The sequence below is a fragment of the Necator americanus genome, chromosome X (genome assembly GCF_031761385.1).
Source record: "Necator americanus strain Aroian chromosome X, whole genome shotgun sequence".
Classification (NCBI taxonomy): domain Eukaryota; kingdom Metazoa; phylum Nematoda; class Chromadorea; order Rhabditida; family Ancylostomatidae; genus Necator; species Necator americanus.
In genome coordinates this window covers 100,643-120,949 of record NC_087376.1, presented here as the reverse complement: position 1 = coordinate 120,949, position 20,307 = coordinate 100,643, and the positions used below count along the sequence as shown (strand labels likewise).

Sequence of the window (20,307 nt, the reverse complement as noted above, 5' to 3'; positions counted from 1 at the left end):
TGGATAGGCTGTTCAAGCGAGACGTAATTTCGTAGAAACTGAAATAGTGACGAATTTATTGATACTGTGCAAGCTCTCGCAGAAGATCGAGATGGTTGAGCAGAGCTATGTTTAAGGACGGCATTCCTCAGCAAAGATGCGGGTAATCGCAATGCAAGTGTAGAGGACAGCTGTAAACCACTGCGTACAACGACTAATGGAACTAACATTAAGGCCATTCCCAAGCTGAAAGAAGTGGAGCTAACTAGTTTTCGACGTTCAACACATCATTAAGGAGATGCCATAGAACATGCACGTAGGGATATGAAAGATCCTAATACATAGCTGTTGACTACATCTGAGAATGAAGAAAGGGAGAAAGACGAACGGCATGATCAGCTTCACTTCTGTTATTCCTGCAACTGTCGAAAGAGGTCCTCATTCGGGCATCAACTGTTCTGTCCTGATGTTCGAATGAGAGTTGAAATGGATGAGGGGTGAGAGTTGGATCCTCTATGACTCTAACGCGCACCGTGCCGTGCGACTTCCTCGAGGAGAAGGCCCACTGACGTAAGCCAAATTGGACCTCCATCCCAAGAAGTGTCTCCTCTGTTGCTTCTAGGATTCGAGGGGAATGCCGTTTTATGAGCTGCTCCCACAAGGCCACATCGTCACCGATTCCATATACGCTAGTCAGCTCGCATTGACCGTTCGAGAAAGACGGCCGAGACGAGCTTCGCTGCACCTTCTCCACATAACGCTAGGTCCCACGTAGCTGAGGAGACCCATCAAAACTGGAGTTAGCTGGGACACGATGCCCAATCCCCACTATTATCCCGACCTTGCCGCCTTACACTACCAATTATTCGAACCCTTCAAGGTTTTCCTGGATAAGAAAATCCCCATCAAGTTTGAAGAAGTCGAACGGGCGATCAGCGACTTCTTCGACTCCCAGTCTCCCCAGTTCTGCAAGAAAGGGATTGTTAACTTGCCCGTTAGGTGGGACACTGATGTAATTAATAATGGTGATTATATTATTGATTAATTTCTATTGTAAGCTGAGTAAAGAAAGTAAAGCAGAAAAAATTACAAATGGTGACAAGACTTTCTATCCACCCTAATATTATAATAATTGCATATAGTTTATCCTTTCTGCATACATTTGTTCGGCATTGGTAACGATCCTTGTATCTTGGCAGCATCAATCTGTTATCGTTTGCCTATTAATAAACATCAGTACCACTGAATCACTACCACAATAGGGCGCAAACCCAATCGCATCACTTTTGCCGCAAAAGAAGGAAGCTAAGATTTCCTTCGCTCAGTTACATGTTCCGTGTTCCTGTAGCTGTGCCTCTGTCACGATTACGAAATTAAAGGCGGCATCTCACGAAATTATCGGTGAAAGAGTCTCCATCCTAAAAAAAAACTACCTCTAATATGAATCCTAAAAAACAAGGTGGGGAACAGCTCGCGAACGCGTTGCGGGTACGAGGGTGGCGCGCTGTAAGGCATCGTAGAAGTCATCGTAGAAGCCTTTTTCAAGAAGATCACGGGGAATTGAGCGCGACCATGCTTACACTCGTAATTTTCAACCAGAACTGTATACTGTTCCAGAGAGACACCAACATCTTCAATTTCGTGATGCTATGCTGTTGTTTTTAAGTGCTCCCTTCATGTGGTCGCCTTGCGGATTCGGAACTAATCAAACTTATACTGAGCTTCTCCGCTCGGTAGTAAATGCGATAAGTTATGTGTTTAAAGACGGGAGTTGAAAAAGAGTATTATATATCCCTGAGTCCCCAGGAAACCAGACGCTCAACATCTCTACATCGTGCATCTGTTTTGCTTTTAGAAGCTCGGAGTTCCGAATCCTCGAAATCAAGTTCCGCTCGCGCCCGAACTCGCGGCTCCCTCAGCACAGAGTTCCGCACATCTCTCCATCGAAGTCACATTCAGTGAGATTTCATTTAGGCACATGAGAGCACACAAGTAACAGCACACAATTAGAGCCCGAGGTGTGGATCGCAAACACTGGAGTAATCTTAGCGAGAGAGTGCATCTAGGGTCCAAGAAAACGTCTAGGGGTTGATAAGTACATTTATAGGAATGCATGGCTACAGTTACTTGTTATCAGTCTTCTCTGTGATTTCCCTTTGCAGAACGATCACGTTGCTTCTGCAACAAATTTGGCTTCACTGTTGGTTTAACGCTGCAGAACACATAAGAGAACCGTGGGTATCTATAATCATATCCGCATAAAGCAAACGTCGTTAGTTGCACACTAACAAACACGACTCTGTCGCGCGCAGATCAGTAAGATTCAGTTAGGTTCAGATCACGCCGATCAATTGGCTTAAATCGTGAGATGTTGACAGTGGGCACAAAGCTGCATTCCGTCACCTTTTTGTTCCCACCAAATCGTGAGCGTGAGGGAATCAAATCGCGGAGGTATTCGACCTGCACTGCATTCCGCACTTTGCATTCTCCCTCCAGGTGTTGGTGCACTTTGCGATTTCATATCTGTTCATTAGTGAAGTGCTGGTACAAACAAAGGAAGATGCAGGTGCATCAATAGTTGAATCTGACCGACCTCATACTGCGATCAATACTAGGTCCTGCTTCTCAGCGCGCTCCATTCAACACATATTGGCACTGCGTGTCTCACGCATCGATGTAATTTTGACGAACTCTTCAGCAGCTACGTCCTGTTTGATTCTGCTGCTGGTGTTAATGCCGCTAAGGTTTGTCAATGTCAATTTTTCAATCAAAGTTAACTTTCGTTTCTGAGTTGTTTGTCGGCTGATAAGTCTATTTTTCTCGTAAGCTTTACAAACCAGCAGAGAGTCGTCTGGCAGTTTCTTTGTGGTGCATTGATTGACTTCCTTAAGATTTCTTATTGGTAGTGTACAATCTCTTTATGTGTGTCCGAGGATTTCTTTTGAAGTTGTGGTCAGAGAAATTTCTGTTTCTTCATTACTGAGAAATTACCAAGCCCAACATCCCACTTGTTTCCTTTTTTTGTATCTTTGTCTTTGTTTTTACTTTGTTAATAGTAGCTTTTTTTCTTTTAGCTACTACTCAGCTGTTTCTAGTTTAGTATCTCGTCAACGGCGGTTGAAAGTAACGTGATATAACGCACCCTATTCTCTTGATTGGCGACCATAGGAAGCAAAGAAATGTACAGTTACTGCTTCCAGCATCCTACGAGTAAGCCCCATAATAGAGCCAACGAACATATCAGTGGGATTTATCTGGTTATAGTCCTAGAAAGCGAAATCAAACAATAGCGTTCGAGCAAGGACAATGGGAGAGGTTATAGATCACATGTTAGAAGGGAATATAGAAGAAAAACAACATCAAAAGTGATGGATACAAAAGAGGGGATTTTGGTGGAGAACATTAGTATAAAGTCACTAGCTAGTCTACATTACGTTCCTTGAGAAAAAGTTCACCTAACTCTCTAAGATGAATAGGATAAGGGATTTTAACTATACTACTCCTGAAAGAACATATGTTTGTAAAAGATCTTTGCACGCTTTTAATTTCACCTATCTCAGAGATTCTGTTAGGAGACCATGTAGGAGAAAGAACGTTTTAACCGAGGTCTAAAATAAGCTGTAAACAATAGGACTCAGTTCGCCGTCTTTGACTATTGTCTGTTGTTTGTTAATAAATCACGATTAAAACCAGTTTATTATGGAGGAGCGCAAACAAGCGCCATCCAGAAATTGTCCTCACAATCTGTTAAGGTGTTCGAGAAAATTAGAAAATATCAATGATAAACCTATCATATTGGCGCAAAATTGTCCATTCGTGCAAAACGAATCCCTATCGACACTCAAAAAATCAAGGGGATCTCAAACTCGAATAATTGAAACGACTCATTGCATAGTTTGCTAAGCTGCTGCTTACGCCCACTGGTTTGCACCGCACGTCCCACAAAGGGAATTTCGGATTTGAGTGTACGATAAAATTTGCGAAACAACATTTGAATGGAGCAACGGATCAACGGTGTTGTAATGAGCAGTGATGAGTTAGCTAGACAAGGCGAGGAAGGCATGGAACATTGTTTAAAGGCATCACCCCACGAATCTGAGCTGGTACGGATTTCAGGTGGAGTATTCGTATACGGGATCGTAGATTGTGGACAGGTGGGTTATTCCGTACATTTCTTGCTAATTGGCGTAAAAAAACGACCCGGAAGATGCGGCGTGTGCACACGGCTGGCGCGCTCCAATCGAATTTGTTGTATCTTCCGGGCCGTTTTTTACGGCAATTAGGAAGAAATGGACGGAATCACCCCCTCTCCTTAATCTACGAGCCCGTATGGACATAATTCACCTGTAATCTGTACCACCTCAGATTCGCGGGGTGATGTCTTTAAGCAGTGATCGGTATTCTTTTGTATCTTATAGATTGGGGTGAACTTGGCTCTCATCAGTAATGGACGATGCTGATCACGGTTATGTGTAACCTGCTAGAATTAAGCGTAAGATAAATTGTTATGTTTGTCCGTTCACACACAACACGCAGTCACTTTCGAAACCAAAAAGAATAAATAAACAACACCAGAATCGGAGCAATATATGCATAAAAAAGAGAAGTTGTTTAACAACTAGTTTGTTTGCGAAATCCATTTGATAAGTTGGGAAGATGTGTTGATAGTAAAGATAGTCCGCGAACAACTCTAGATAACGACTTTGTTACATGTCTGTTCTTAGATGTTCTTAATTATTCTTGCAGAAGTCGTGGTACTTTGGGGCCTTCCGATGCCGCTAAGCATGTGATGCATCCTTTTGAACTCTGGACTCAGAAAATGTTTGCGTGGACACCCCTATTGTTCGTACACATTATTGACTTTTCTAGTCACTTTACACTGAATGACTCAATGCGCTAAAACTTAAAAAAATATCTAAACTAAAGCTACCTTAAAGGCAGCATACCACGTATCTGAAGTGATAAGGGTATCCGCGGGAAAAGTAGAGATGCGGTTGTCTAATTGTCATAGAAAACGGCGTGGAAGACACCGCTTTTCACGACGATTTCAGTTGCAACGCGCAACCCTTGTGCACGCGTCGTGTCCAAGTGCTAGCGGTCGAATATCAGTGATGAGTTCTCCCCAGCCTATTCGAATGAGACAAATGAATAGATTGCTGAGGGCACGGTAGCGTGTACACAGAGAAGCGTTACAAAGAGAATAGATGAACGGAACCACTCTTGATCTCGCAATCTACACACGCAACTCTACCTTTTTACGCGGATTCCTACATCGCCTCAGATTCGTAGTATGCTACCTCTAGAAGATAGGGAGGTGCCAGGTTCGAACGGCAGAGTAGACGTCAAGTTTCCCCTCTAGAACATCCAGTGATTCTTATGATCATGTGCGGACATCAAAGAATATTAGAAAACATAGCAAACGAAGTCTAGGTTAACCTCGGAAAAAAGGAGAAAACAAAGTCCACAAAACAACTAATCTGAGTTATTCTTCGAAGCAGGGAGGGGATAAAAACTAAGATCAGAAGTATTATTCTGATGTCACATCTGCGGGTGAGTCTGGATGTTTTTTTCTCCGACAATATACTCGCATGTAATGCTCATGGGTAATGGTGTTTCGACCTGAGAGATTTTGCATTTCGTAATAGTCCTTAACTACAGCTGAAAGTTTTAATTCTCAACGAAACTGCTGCTGATAAATCTCTATTATCTCTCTAAGAATTTGCTCGTGCTCATCAAATTCCCAATGCACGTATATATATATATATATATATATATATATATATATATATATATATATATACATATATATATATACATATATATATATATATCTTGGTGTCTATGCTCTTATTCTTTTTTCGCTCTTTTCTGATCTGACCGTCTCTTCCGCACTAGGTTTTCTGCGTCGTTGTTCTTCGAACTGGCCGAGCGGGCGTCAGTAATCCTAACTACTTACTACCCACAGAGCCCTTGTGAGACATCTTCTGAGGTTTAGCCGGGGCACACAACACTACCCAGCCTTCGCAGCTCCGAATCACATTGAACACCTTGACTCCCGTTGTTCTTCGAACTGGTCGAGCAGGCGCCAGTAATCCTTCCATTTGTCCAGATCGCGTCTAGAGTCGCTCAATGGTTTCTCCTTTCGCGTTGAACACGAAGAGCATCAAATCTTTATTTTAAGGACTTTTTGAAGAAGTCTGAACATCGGGTCGGCGGTCTTCCTAAAGTGCCCTTAAATGTCCAGTCGCTCACGGCTCCAACGATTGTCGTTAAATCACTTGGCCCACCACTATTTTACTCTCTTTAGCAAAAGCGGCTCCGTCTCTATTCTTCGATCGCTGACGTAGGAGAAAAATTCGAACCCCGTCTCTCACATGTGTGAAGACCGACGCACCCACATTTTTCTTCGAATTCGGTCAGCATTCGTTCCGCTTGACTGATGCTAGATGTGATCAGAACGATGCCATCAGCAAAGCGTAAATGGTGTAGTTGTCGACCATCAACCTTCACTTCCATATCGTCCCATCCCAGCTTTCGCATTGCGTTCTCGAGGGTGGCAGTGAATATTTTAGGTGAAATTGTATCACCCTGTCGAACCCTCCCTTCACGTCAATGATGATATCCTTGTAGAATAGCGAAGTCTGGTCGTGTTACCTTTATGAACTGAGTGCGGACGCCTTGATTGTCCAAGGCTTTCATGACCTTTTTCGTCTCAACTGAGTCGAAGGCCTTCTTCAAGTGGATCAAGGTGAGCCAGAGCGGCATCTTGTGATACCTCGATAAGTTTTAAATGAATGTGGTCAATCGTGCTGGATCCTTTTCGAAACTCTGCTTGCTCGCATGGCTGTTCTTCATCTAACACTTTTTCAATCCTGTTAAGGATCACTCTTGTGAAAACCTTTTAGACGACATATAGTGAGCAGATTGGGCGATAGCTGAAGAAGTCATTTCCCCTCTTATACAACAATAACAATTAATGATATTCCAGTGTTTAACCTTGCATTCCGACAGGTAATGTCTAAGGGCCTCGTCAGAGTTTTTATGAGTACTGGAGGAAAGTTCTTAAGATGTTCTGATCTTATTCTGTCGGGGACGGGTGCTGTACGATTTTTTACCGACATGATGGCATGTCGTACATCGGAACCTCTGGAAGGACATATCCATCTTCCATCAGATGGTGAGGAGTCAAGTGGGCATGACTGTCGAAGAGATCAGAGTAAATTATTTTCTCCATTCCCCTTCTCGATGCAGTCGTTGTTCCATTCGGGTTCCGGAGAGCGGTCATCTTTGTCTTGGGATTGGCGAATTCTCGACGGGCATGGCGGATGATTTTTCCCGCCTGTGTAGCTTTAGCCAACACTTCTCCTCTTCTTTCTTTGAAATCTCTCTTATCGCCTATTTTATAACTCTGTCCCTCCCACATGCAGTCTTGAAGATGTTCAGCGAGCCGATCGTATTGCTCGTCGATGCTGTCCATTGCGGAATCTTCCCAAGAACAGGCTAGAGCGAAAAGATCCCAGTTAATGATAGCTCTTGAAATTCCCTCTGTAACTTTCGCAGCTTTTTCTTTGCTCCGGGTAAACGAAAAATCTTCTCCAGAGGAAAGAGTGGTCCGAACCCGTATAAAACCTTGGGATAACAGCGACATCCGTAGGGCAAAACCTTTTATTGACGATGACGTGGTCAATTTCGGTATGGTACCCTCCACCGGGTGACTCCCATGTCCAGCGTAGAGGAGAGGGTTTCTGAAATTGCGAGTTCCCATGAGTGCCTTAGTCGTCATGATGAACTCGGAAAGCCTCTCCCCCTGTTCGTCCCATTGGACCCCGTGGGTTCCGATGTGAAGTTCGTCAGGCGTTCTTCTGGGGCAAATCTTGCCGCTAAAATCACCAACAATGGTTTCTTCTTCAATTTCATATACGGCGTTGAGAGGGTGGCGTCGTCTCGTCTCGGTCACTCCGATGACGTCGTACTTTAACCTCCTGGGTTGCGTCATCAGATCTTCATTGTCCGCGTGCCATGCAAGCGTACGGGCTTTACAAGTACTGATCGTCATCCTAGTCCTTTCCCGTTTCCGCAACCTAGATGACTGCTGCAACCCCGTCCTTCATGGCGCTACTGTACCAGGCGTTCCTCCGGAATCAGGAGACTCTTTCTTATTACTGTGAGATGCATATGATATTAAAACCCATGGGCAGTCTGCGAGCCTCTAGTCCAATGAGTTTTTGGGAGAACGTTGCGTTCTCACGGAGTGGACAGTTGGAGCTTATTTGCTGGGGGGGGGGGGGGTTGGGAACAGTAAAAAGGGTCCCGAATGGATTCTCCGCGAATACCTCCGAGACATAAAGTGCCCAGTGAATACGCCGGCGGATATGCGAGCACACCTCGACGAGGTCACGCTCCAGTCGTTAATTAAGACGTAGACAACCGTCTTAGATGTTCTTCTAGGCACAGAATTGCGCAGTTACAAGAAAATGTGCGATGAAGAGTGGAGTGAGTTGTCTCGCAATTACCGAATAAGTCAAAGAGTAATAGAGTTAGATAGAAGTACATGGGATTTGACATGATGCTCTAATAAAGAAAGGCAGTGAGTTTTGTCCTTATATTACCTTCAGAAAGCCTAGGGATCTTATCAAATTTGAACTCTTTTTCTTGCTGTAAGTTCCAGGAAGTCAGATGTACGGGTGATCCCTCTGTCCGGAAATAAATTAGGCTACAAAAAAGCTTGGGAGTTACAGGATAACGACAATTCTATTACCGTCACTTCTGAAAGCTGAAATGTTCCGTTTTGACGAGAATTTTTATTTACGTGATTCGAAGCTATTAGATACATCCTTTTCTCATATTTCACGTGAGAATTCCTCTTGCGTCTGGTACGACTACAAGTTCACCTCATATCACAAAATTGCAGTAGATGTGTCTGATTCTCCATAACAATTTAGATAATGAATTACATCCTAGCCGGGTGCGTGTAGAGAGGGTCCCGGAGGATTTTCGAGCATGCCCCGACCATGCCTCGGCAGAGCAATTAGCGATGGTGCGAGATTTACCTTCGTTGCTACCTGAATAGCTGACTCTGCTCACCTGCCGCTAGACATCATATGCATGCACGCTAGGTTATAATTCACGAGCTACTAAATTGTTCTTAAGAATCAGGTAGATCCACTGGAATTTTTTGATGTGAAATGATCTCAAGTTTGTAACTGTACCAGAACCAAAAGAATTCTTTGCGTAAAATGAGAGAGAAAATGCATCTAATAGCTCCAAATTACGTACAAGAAAATTTTCGGCAAAAACAGAACACTCCTGCTTTGAAAAGTGATGAGTATGAGGTTTATCGTTATCTGTAAGCTGTGTTATCTGTGTTATCTTTTGGTCATAATATCCTCGCAACGTGCGGGTTAGGTACGACCATAGGTACGATAAAGAGGAGCCGGACCCTACTGAGGTGAAGGGGGTCCAGCTCATGGGGTGCAGCTTAAATGGTGAGGATTCTCTTCGCTAATCGACCAAAAGTGAAGGGGTCTCTTCGGCAACCGTACAAAAGTGAAAGGGGTCGGAGCACCGAGTCCGACTATCGCTTGTATGATTAAGACTCAGTCCTGGCACAGCAGAGTCAGGGAGTCCGTCCCCTGAATCCAGCCGCGCCTCATGGCAGTCACAAGGTCGCCTTTGTTCCACGATTAGCCCCCTAACCGCGACCTGTGGACGCAAAACGTAACCTCGCGACTAACCGGCGTGATCCCTCTAGTGATATATGCATATATGTATATATATGCATATATATATGCATGTATATGCATATATATATATATATATATATATATATATATATGTACCAGCGTATACCAGCGTACCAGAATATATATGTGCATACCAGCGCGAGCTCCCGGCTTTCCCAGCTTCTCGCGCTGGCAACATTTTTCGAACACAGATACTATTCTGCGAAAACAAGTGTTCCCTAAAAGTACCTAAATACCAAGTCACAAAAGAGTTCTGTAGATTGGTTCAAAAATCTATAGATTACTTTAGAAAGTGCAAAATTTCCTTAGCATATGTAAAAAGTGTGACCTATCTCTATATACGACTTGTCTTAATCGCTGTGCTGATATTATCGCCAGACATGATCGCCCCCATCTTCGCCTATGTGTGTCTTACTTGAGCGTAGCGCTGCCCCTTCTCGATCTTTTGCGAGTGTTTGTACAAAGCCTTAACTCTTCGCTATTCCATATCCTGCGAAATTTTCAGCCTAAACTAAGTATCCGTGCCTAGAGTCCTCAGCAGCAAGGCGATTTGCAGGTCTCCTTAATTTATGACCAGAAGGCGTAGGCGTAGTCCATAGGCTGTAGCCAGCTTCGATACAAGGTTGACTACATGTTGAAGTTTCGTACTGTTTTCCGCGAATACAACAGCATCGTCAGCTACTCGAGATCGCTCAAGGGGCGTCCTGATGGTGCTAGAATGATGCAGGACACTGATCTACTGTTCTTCGCATAATGTTGTCAATGGCGGAATTGAACAGGAAGGGTCCTGCCACTGCCCCTTGTTTTACTCCAGTTATCACCTCAAGCGGTGTTGTACATCCGGCTGGTGTTCGAACTGCAGCAGTTGTCCGTTGATTCATATCATCGTGCAATTGAACGAACTTTCCTCGTACTTTTTCGGCGCGGAACGCGTTTAGAAGACGATCTCAATGAGAACAGTGGAAAGCGGCTTTGTATACCGCTGCCAGATTTTGATCACTCTCTTGACGATGTACATCCGGTCAATCGTAGATCGACCAGGACGGAAGCAGGCTTGCTCGTCGCGCGTTGTTTCTTAGCGATGTTTAATAAGTCGGTCCTGGATAGTTTGCCTCAAGACCTTGTACATAACACGCAGCAAAGAGATTCCTTGGTATTTCCTAGAGTTCATGACGGACAATTTTTTAGTGGAAGGAAAACAGTCTTGCATTCAGTTCATCCTGTTTGTTTTTTTTTTTAAATAATCAAATAAGTTTTTTTCAGAATGCAATTGAACTACTTGAAAGGAACTCGGTTGTCTGAGGCCAGCACAGTTAAGATGCTGTCGGTGTTGAAAGTAAGCCGGTCGAGTTTTATTGATTTGTGCTGGAATGTAATCATTTTGCGTTGCTTACTGTTCTGGAAGTTTATAGGCGCTGGCGCAGTGTCATGTCGTTCTGGGACTGATAATGTTGATTCTGTCGACCTTAGCTGATTATGTTAGCAGTCGCATCAATACAATTCGGATGTATGGATTAGAAGAGTGCTGTTCATTCTACTTCATTGTAACCGGGTGGGTACACTGCATTACGTGTATGAGCAATGAAAATATTGCCTTCTTTTGGATACTTCTACAGGATCGTTGTGTACTGCATTTTCGATTTTGATGTGGAGGGAATTGTCCCATAATTGCACTCTTAATTGAATTTACACTCTAGATTCTTTTTTTTTGAAGGGCATATTTTGACCTGTTTTTCTTTATGTCTAAAGATGAGCTTTAGTCCTTGCGACTACTTCCGCAAAAAAATAACTAATATACATCAGTTCAAGTAGTGATTTTAGCGCTGATTCCCGTTAAGATGCTTCTTATATCAACAAGTGTGCAACAAGGTACATGACCCTAATTTCTTTTTTTAATGACAGCTGTTTTTCTAGTGTTTGGTACTTCTATTAGTTTGGCAAATTTTTTTTTACACCGCACATCTTTGCCAATTCCATTGTTTTTTTTAATCACACATTGGTGTTCATCCGTTGATGAATTCACCATAAGTCACTACCCGGCGACCATCATTCTGAGAGGGTTACAATTCCTTATGACCAAGAGCTGGAGGGCTGAAAGAAAACTCAAAAAACAACTCAACAGCGAACTAGAGGTTAGCAAAAGAGTTGGACAGTTTTTTTTTGCCACGGGGAATGCTTAAGCGCCCAAAACAAGTGAAGCCTGGTGGGTTAAGTTTAATGAAATAGGGCGGGGAACTATTTCCGACCAAAGACCTTGAGTTGGCGGCGAGTGGTCGCAGCGATGTGCGGACTGGGCGTTGTCGCGGAGAAGCTGAACGACGGCACGTCTAGGTTCCAATTCTCAGATTGCGGTGGGAATTTGCGGAACTGCTGCGTCTAAACTTTGGAGTTGGTCCATCTGGTTGTTGCCCAGTAGTTCCCAGCACAACAATCCCCGCGAGTCCCAGACGCAGCAGTGGAGAACTTTTTTTTTAAATTGAGTTGTGGCTGTTGCTGCGGCTGAACGCCTAGGGAGAACCAATAAGCGCGCCCACTATCGTAATCGCAGGGAACGTTGCTCCCGTCGCCCGCGACGAGTCGCAATCGTCGTAGACGACTACTTTTCTCCTTCGTTCCCGATAGCAGATGTTCTTTTCCATCGTGTGGCTAAGTCGTATTTTCGCACGAAGGAGACGGTGGTCAGAACCACTACAGAAGGATTGTACTACTGAGACGTCAAGTAGACTCCACCCCCGGTTGATGAGTATGTGGTCGATCTATCTATCTACTACTGAGACGTCAAGTAGACTCCACCCCCGGTTGATGAGTATGTGGTCGATCTATCTATCGCGCCATTGGGCGATTCCATGTCCACCGACGATGATCTTTCTTCATGAAAAGAGAGTTCCCATGAAAGAAGCGAGCAGCGGACAACAGCCCGGCGAGACGATTGCCATTTTCATTCCGGTCCCCTAGTCCAAATCTTCCAATCCTGTATTCCTCTTCTGCGGCCTTTCCTAGTTTTGCGTTGAAGTCTCCGAAAACGAATTTGTAGAAGGACTTCTCGTTGCGGATTACTTACTCCAGCTCCTCGTAAAACGCGTCCAATTCGGATTCATCAGCTGCTGATGTTGGTGAGTAGCAACTGATGATACTGATGGGTTTTTAGCGCAGCGGGCGGACGCGAAGAATGGCCAGACGAGGTGACAGGATCTCGTGAGAATCAACAAGATGGACGACAGATGGGTGCACAACAGAACAAACACCGCCTACATTTCGCGACGGAACCTTCTCTCCACGAATGACGAGTGTACCGTCATTCATCTGTCGTACGTTGCTCCTTCTGCACTTGGTCTCCTCCAGAGCAATCATGCGAAATTTGATACGCTCTGCAGTTCCGAGAAGGGCATGTAGGTCAGCGTCTGTGGACACTGTTCTCGCACTGTAAATACACAGTCTGAGACAGTCTCCATGGCGAGTCGTGCGTGGGTGGCCTTGATGCATAATCAATCACGTCCTGAGGAACCCCCGATTTGATCGCCCCTCACCGGTTCCATGCCGTCCGACGTGTGAGACGGCAGGGCCCAGTGTACAGGGTACTGAGGCAGTGAGTATCCTGGAGTGGCAAAAAGACTTTTCCCTAAACTAAGCAGCCCTGCCACGGCGAGCTTAGCTTTTACCACAGGTCGTCGCCCAACCTGTATGGATCACGGAGCCACCTTCCGACATTTTGCCAAGACGGTGGTGAATCTTAGCAGTGGTTTACTCTTAGCTAAGCTTCCGATTCCGAGAAGTCGGAATGTCGGATGTGTCGAACTCCTCAGCTTGGAGAGCCTGCCGAAGGACGAACCTCCGCTGTGCATCGCACTTCGAAGCCCAGAGTCACCTCCACGCCTCTATGAGGCGGTAAACCGTTGTGGAGGATGTGCTGTGTTTATTCTAAGATATTTTTATTTGTTTTTGTTTTGATGTTTCCAAAATTTATTTTCTCTTTTATTGAATTGTATCGGGCCGAAAGTGGAAAATTGTGGTGTTATGTGATTTGACGATAGGAATCAGCCTCTTCAAACAAAGGATCTTGCTAAGGAATTTGTCAAAACGAGAGAACCAGGCCCGCTTCTCCTGTTCATCTCAAGCATGTGAAGATTTTTAGGTTAGTTGGTCTGTGTGGTGCAGCTTCGTATAGGAGAGGATTAGTGATTACGTTTTTGGTTATGTCAATCCACGCCATAATTATTTTCGTACCTGCGATTATTATTGTCTCCAGTTTTGATATCCATTTTTATCAGGTACGATCTCTTATTTTGTTCATTTGATGCTTCGTTTTCTGGAGTGATTCCTATTTGTAAGTAAAGTTTAAAGTCTGTTTAATCGGATTATTTCCATCCGAATGACATATTCAGCATGAATGCTGGGGGGAATGCGACTGGCATTTGTTAGCGACCTCACTTCCGCGAAACAGTCGATGTCAGATCATGTGCGGAGATCACGTTGATGACAATATGAGAGTGTTAGTTGTTCTTCAGACTCTACTATGTTTCTGTTCTATATTAGGGTCGAAATGACAGCTGCGCCGTGGAGATGGCGGTTGGAATCGACGCGGGACCGTCGCGAAGTACAGCGAGGAGTGGTCTCAGTAAGGATCCTGGTAGATTCTAGCCGCTACGCTCCGCTGCCCCGCTTCCAACGCAGGCGCTCACGCAACTGCATCGTACTTGATATTCGACGCCGTGGAATCCTTCCTTTTTGGAATTTCGTGGCACACAGACAAACAAAAACACACTTACAGGACGCACGTGACAGAATAAGCCCGTAACTTGAGTGGCCTGAGGGCAGCAGTGGTTTTTAATGAATTCTGCGACAGTATTTGATTAGGATAAGGGTTTTTAGTTCCAGATCTATGACTAGATTGGGAACCGATTACCGTCTCGACGCGGGGCTTATTGCAGCTGCAATCCTGGAATTGTTACTCGCACTGGCAACCACCATTATTTCGTCGAGGACTATTTGCAGTGCGGTGCGGGTACGTGTTGTCCTATTTTATTGGTTTTTTTTTTTCAAATACCCTTAATGTGTTGTAAAGAGTAAGGTGCAGAGTATTCTGGAATTATTGCGAATATGTTTTGCAATTTTAACAAGATAGTTGAGCGTTGTTGTATGTGGTCTCTAATAGACATGTTATAGTGTGCAAGCTCAAGACTATGACTCGATTTTTTTCCAATAAGATGGGGATCCGTAGAAGTGGGAGAGCCCTCAATTATAGACGTGGAAGGTGTGAAGACGTAGGCGTCTTTATAATATGTTGCATTTAAATTATGCAGAAATTTGCTAGCAATTTTACACCTCTACAGCGACAACAGAATGTCAAGGGTTCAATACCCATTGGAGCTGATAAAAAAAAACCGAGGTAGCATACTTCGAACCTCTTCTCCTGTAAGTGAATCAGAGCAATGGTGCGTGGTTCAGCACAAAACAGTGTTCTCACAGAAAAAGCATGATATATAATCCCCGCTGAGGTCTACATTATTGCAGTAACCTGGAAAGCGCTAAACTAGAGCAGCGCTCACAGAAGAGTCTGAACGAAAAGAAGAAGTATCTCACTTTTAGATAAGGGTAATTCTGGATTAGGGTTATATATATATATATATATATATATATATATATACATATATATATATATATATATATATATATATATATATATATATAATATTATATATATATATACTAGCGCAGATTTTTTGAGATGTTCTGGAAGTTGCTGTTTTAAATATATTATATAAGGACACTACCGCTTGTATACACATAACATATCTGGCTCCCTCTTCCGTGCCTATTTCATCCTATAATGGCCGAACATTCCACCCATATTCGACACGTACTCCTTTACGAGTTCGAATCTGACCACCCGCTGCTGAAGCCCATCGAAACTTAAGTCAAGTATCCGGCACTGAAGCCCTTTCTGGGCGGTCTGTGTGCGCTTGGTTCCAGCGCTTCAAACCCGGAAACAAGGAACTCGAAGATGAGCCTCGCTCTGGTCTACCTACTGCAATATCGTTCGACGAACTGAAGAATCTGGCGGAGCAGCATCCATATGAAGGTGTGCGGTATTTTTCTTAGCCAGTCTTGGCTGTTCGCTGTCCACTGTGAGCAATTGACTGCGATCTCTCGGAATGGTGAAAAAGCTCGGTCAGTGGCTCCCACGTGCACCTGGACGCCTGCACTCAGCTGCTCTCCAGAAGCCGCAGATTTGACTGGCTGGACACCATTGTCTCTAGAGATGAAAAATGGGTCGTCTACGACAACCGCACCCACAAACGTGCGTGGTTCGGTGGCGATGAAATGCAGGATCCTTTCGTGAAAGGTGAAATCCATGAGAAGAAGGTCATGCTGAGCGTCTGTTGGGGAGTTCATGGAATTTACCGTTTCGTACTGCTGCCGGACAACACGACAGTTACTGCCGAGGTCTACTGCGCTCAACTGCAAAGAATCGCCCATAAGATCCACAAGCTCGACAACGTTCGCCTGCTGCACGATAGCGAACGCTTTCACATTGCGAAGAAGACTTCCCAGAAAATTCTGGAGATCGGATAGGAAGTTCTACCGCACCCACCGTACAGCCCGGACCACGAACGACTACCAAACTCTTCCGATCGCTTCAGCATCACCTGGAAGAGAAGCTCTACGATCACCTCGAAAATGACCTTTGGGCTTTCTTCGCCTCGGCTTTGTTTCGGCAGATACTTTCCGAACACCCTAATATATATATATATATATATATATATATATATATATATATATATATATATAAAGTAGCGTAGCGGCCAAAATTCTAGAATAGTTTTTTGGACGTCTTCTCCTCTGAAAATCACCGAATCGTCCCCAAACTTGCACCAGATCTGTCATTTGGGATAACAAACCTATTCTGAAAAAATAGATTTACTTTGTTTTTTCAAGATTAGTATAATATTAACATTAAAGGATAAAGTTTCTGGCGTTAATCAGTCCGCCTGGGATGCGCCCCCACGTTCACTTCCATTCAGAATCGTTTGAGGTTTATGAACATGTAACTGGCCTATACAATGACTTGCGGTGGCTTTTTTCACTCTTTTAATTTTTAGTTTATTTCGTGTATTTTTTGTGTTTTTCTCTGTTTTTTTTAAGTACCGTTTTATATTGTATTAAGATTATGACTAGAACATTCGGAACACGGCACATGTCAGCTGAAGGTCAAAAATCCATTCTGCAAGGAATCGATCAAGGAATGAGACAAATTGATTTACCGGAACTGTTTGACGTCTCCAGAGCGACTACTTCTGTTTTTTTTTTTTGATGAAAGTATTAGCATATCGAGTAATTGGAGCAACGTCAAATCCAGGACGAAGCCGAATGACCACAAGAGTTACCGATGGGAACATTCTTCGAATGAGTCATGCAGCATGACTCGTGCTAATCCTAGATCCACTGGCTCCGATATTCAAACTGAGTCGGCCGTCTACAGTGAAGAGATTCAATCAATTGAAACTGTTCGGAGGTGCATACAAGCTGCTAGTCTCAATCGAAGCGAAGAAACTGCTTATTTCAAAGAAGAATTGTGCTAGTCGTGTCAAGTGGGCTAAGGAGCATATCGTTGGACTTGCTAGCGGTGGCATAAAGTTTTGTTTTCTGATGAACCCAAGTTTAACTTGACGGGAAGTGATGGCATTAAGTGTGTCAGGCGTACAGTTGGAAAATGATTTGACCTCGTTCATCAACTGCCCACTGTAAAGCTTGGTGGAACAAACATCAGGCTTTGGGTTACTTCGATAGCCATATGATCGGACTTCTCCGCCAAATTCATGGACATTTGGGTAGATACAGCTATGAGAATATCTTAGATACAATAGTGCAGTCATTTACTCTCCAATTCATTGGCAGAGGATTCATTTTCCAGCAAGATAATGACTCAAAGCACATATCTGGCGATCTTCGTGACTAGTTCAACCGGCGTATATCGGTAACTCGTAGGTCATTCAGCTTCGTCCTGGATTTGGCGTTGCTTCAAATACTCCATATGTTTGTACTTTCTTCAGAAAAACGGAAATAGTCGCTCTGGAGACGTTAAACAGTTTTGCTAATTCGACCTGTCACATTCCTTGATCGATTCCACATAAAATTGACTTTCGAGTTTCATCTGACATGCACCGTGCTCCAAATGTTGTAGAAATAACCTATATTGAATTAGAACACAGTAAAATGAGAAAAATTAGAGAAAAACAAAAAAAAATACATAAAATAAACCAAAAATTGGAAATGTGGAAAAAAGAAAATTTTCGGTTTTATGGAAATAATACTAATCCTGAAAAAGCAAAGTGAACCTACTTTTCAGAATAGGTTTTTTAAAACCTCAAAAAACCGTTTGTCAAATGATTTTCGGGCGCTACTGTATATAATATAAGGGATAAGGTCTCTGGCGTATCAACCCACTTGGGATGCGCTAACGCATTTCTCTGCAATTTGTGATCGTTTTAGGCTCTCGAACGCGTGTTTGCCTATACAATGACTGGCGTAGACCTGCCAATGTTAGTGTCTTTACTTACCCAAACAAGTCTGAACTAATTTATTAGGCCAGGGCGGTTTCGAACCATCGACTGTGCGGCCACAACGGTGAAACTGTCATAGGCAATGATTGGGTTTTCCTTTTGTATCGCATAGAATTGGACTCTGCTATTAAAGGCAGCATACCACGAATCTGAGGTGGTGCGGATTTCAGGTGGAGTATTTGAACACGGGATAGTAGATCACGGAGAGGATGGTGATTCCGTCCATTTCTTTCTAATTGCCATAAAAAACGACCGGGAAGATGCGGCGCTTGCACATGGCTGGCGCGCTCCAATCGAACTCGTTGTAGAAAATAGTGCTCCGGAACGCTCGAAGCCGTATCTTCCGGGCCGTTTTCTGCTGCAATTAGGAAGAAATGAACCGAATCATCCTTTTCTCAATAACCTACTATCCCGTGTACGAATACTCCACCGGAAATCCGTACCACTCCAGATTCGTGGGGTGATGCCTTTAAAGGAAATCGACTAGGCAGAACACGGATATGCGTAGATCTTTGACGATATCAACCTGATACTTTTATTTTTTCGGTTAAAATAATCAGACCGGGACGATGCTGCTCGAAAATATTCAAAGAGCAACTAATAGAGGAGTCTTTCTGTAGATTATTCAAGAAGTCTACAGATCACTAAAAAAGTTATGGAAGTTTCTTAGCATATGTGGATAATACGTTTATCCATTATGCATAATCATTTCATGTGGAAAAAAATGCTCTAGTCATTACTTGTTGTTTCCACTGCCTATATAGCAAAAATGAGTAGGTGATGTTGACTATTGCCTGAAGACACTTTCCACGACATACTGATATCTACAGTCAGACATACTTTCTGTTCCCCTCTCGTTTCTCAAACTCTAAGTGGTAGATAAGCGCAAAAATTAATGGAATCGATCATTGCTGGAAGCATATTCATGATCATCATAGTCAATTACCCTTAAGTGTCATGTACTGTCTAGTTCTGTGCGATACATAAGGAGAAAGCCGACCATTGAGTGTTCCACCTCTTCCTCGCCTTGTCTCCCCACTATCATCACTGTCTTATCACTGCTGACTGCAAAACTGTCGAACATGTCGCTATTTCCTTTCGTCAGTTATCTCATAGATATTATCATACACTCTTTCTCGAAACTATTCACCGTTCCAATAGCTAGCGCACGCGCGAAATCTGACATACAGTTGCGATAGAGGACACGCATGACCTCTTTGAAGAGACGAACTAATTGAGATCCTCGAAGGACCAAGACTTTCAAAATAATTAGAGGTAAGTAATAGTACACAATGTTAAAAGGATCGTAGAATAGAGAACATTAAGTCAATAGAAGTAGGAGAATTTGATTTTTTCTTAATGGTCAGCGAAAATTGCTCGTCAACGAAGTTCATTTAATTTCAGGGTCCGTCTGTAGAGATGGTTCCGTTGAACGGGGACACGACATCAATATCACGCGGTCCTTAATGGTTCCCATTGGTGATGTTCATCTCAGGAGTCTGTCAAATCTTCGTTAATGTTTATATTATCTAAATTAATACGCGAATTGAATGATGCCGTGCGAATATTTTGGTGTACTTTCTGTGTACATACTGCATAGGGTTTTTCATTGCGCGCAGAAGATTTTTATGCTTGCCCCTTTCGTTTGTTCCTAGCTTTTTCATGACTGTGAGTTTCTTGCAGTCACAAGCATTTTTGAAGGGGTGGTTTTGTAAACAGCTTAGTAGTTAAAATTTGCAGTTTTATGTAAATTCTTAGGGTTTTTGGCATTTATTTCCTTTTTTGTACTAAATCCTATTATTTCTTCTCTTTCAAATCTAAGGTGCTTGCCTTTGGGGAGATCCAGTCAATGTAGAAAAAGACTCCCCCCTCCCACCACCAAACCGGTTACGGTATCAAAATGATCCTCATGACCCTTTCTTTCTTATATGTATAATATATACATGTATATGTATATGTACATACGTTCCATTCTTGATATATATATATATATATATATCGAGAGGGGAGCAGACCAAAGTATA

The 20,307-nt window shown here is 43.4% G+C and overlaps 3 protein-coding genes across 7 annotated transcripts; 1 reads left to right on the top strand and 2 right to left on the bottom strand.

The window, feature by feature from the left end:
• Nucleotides 1–793: 793 nt before the first annotated feature.
• On the top strand, nt 794–19,750 carry RB195_021053 (uncharacterized protein; the record flags this gene model as incomplete). 3 transcript variants are annotated; one of them, XM_064207579.1, is made up of 9 exons in its annotated part: nt 794–978; nt 2,317–2,430; nt 2,595–2,723; nt 10,986–11,058; nt 11,135–11,274; nt 13,855–13,990; nt 14,105–14,211; nt 14,598–14,724; nt 19,688–19,750. In XM_064207579.1, the coding sequence occupies 9 exons, from the start codon at nt 794–796 to the stop codon at nt 19,748–19,750; spliced, it is 1,074 nt and encodes a 357-aa protein (XP_064063458.1). The 3 variants fall into 3 exon arrangements, with proteins under 3 accessions (XP_064063458.1, XP_064063459.1, XP_064063460.1); XM_064207578.1 differs by lacking the exon at nt 2,317–2,430 and adding an exon at nt 2,476–2,545 and having other exon boundaries at nt 794–991; nt 2,609–2,723; XM_064207577.1 differs by lacking the exons at nt 794–978; nt 2,317–2,430; nt 2,595–2,723 and having other exon boundaries at nt 10,987–11,058; nt 14,592–14,724.
• On the bottom strand, nt 6,014–8,035 carry RB195_021055 (uncharacterized protein; the record flags this gene model as incomplete). 3 transcript variants are annotated; one of them, XM_064207583.1, is made up of 3 exons in its annotated part: nt 6,014–6,095; nt 6,374–6,567; nt 6,634–6,744. In XM_064207583.1, 3 exons carry the CDS (start codon nt 6,742–6,744, stop codon nt 6,014–6,016), a joined length of 387 nt encoding a protein of 128 aa, XP_064063464.1. The 3 variants fall into 3 exon arrangements, with proteins under 3 accessions (XP_064063464.1, XP_064063462.1, XP_064063463.1); XM_064207582.1 differs by lacking the exons at nt 6,014–6,095; nt 6,374–6,567 and adding an exon at nt 7,095–8,035 and having other exon boundaries at nt 6,692–6,851; XM_064207581.1 differs by lacking the exons at nt 6,014–6,095; nt 6,374–6,567; nt 6,634–6,744 and adding an exon at nt 7,091–8,035.
• RB195_021054 (uncharacterized protein) lies at nt 12,867–13,564 on the bottom strand (the record flags this gene model as incomplete). The annotated part of the gene is made up of 3 exons (XM_064207580.1): nt 12,867–13,143; nt 13,250–13,317; nt 13,421–13,564. 3 exons carry the CDS (start codon nt 13,562–13,564, stop codon nt 12,867–12,869), a joined length of 489 nt encoding a protein of 162 aa, XP_064063461.1.
• Nucleotides 19,751–20,307: the final 557 nt, after the last annotated feature.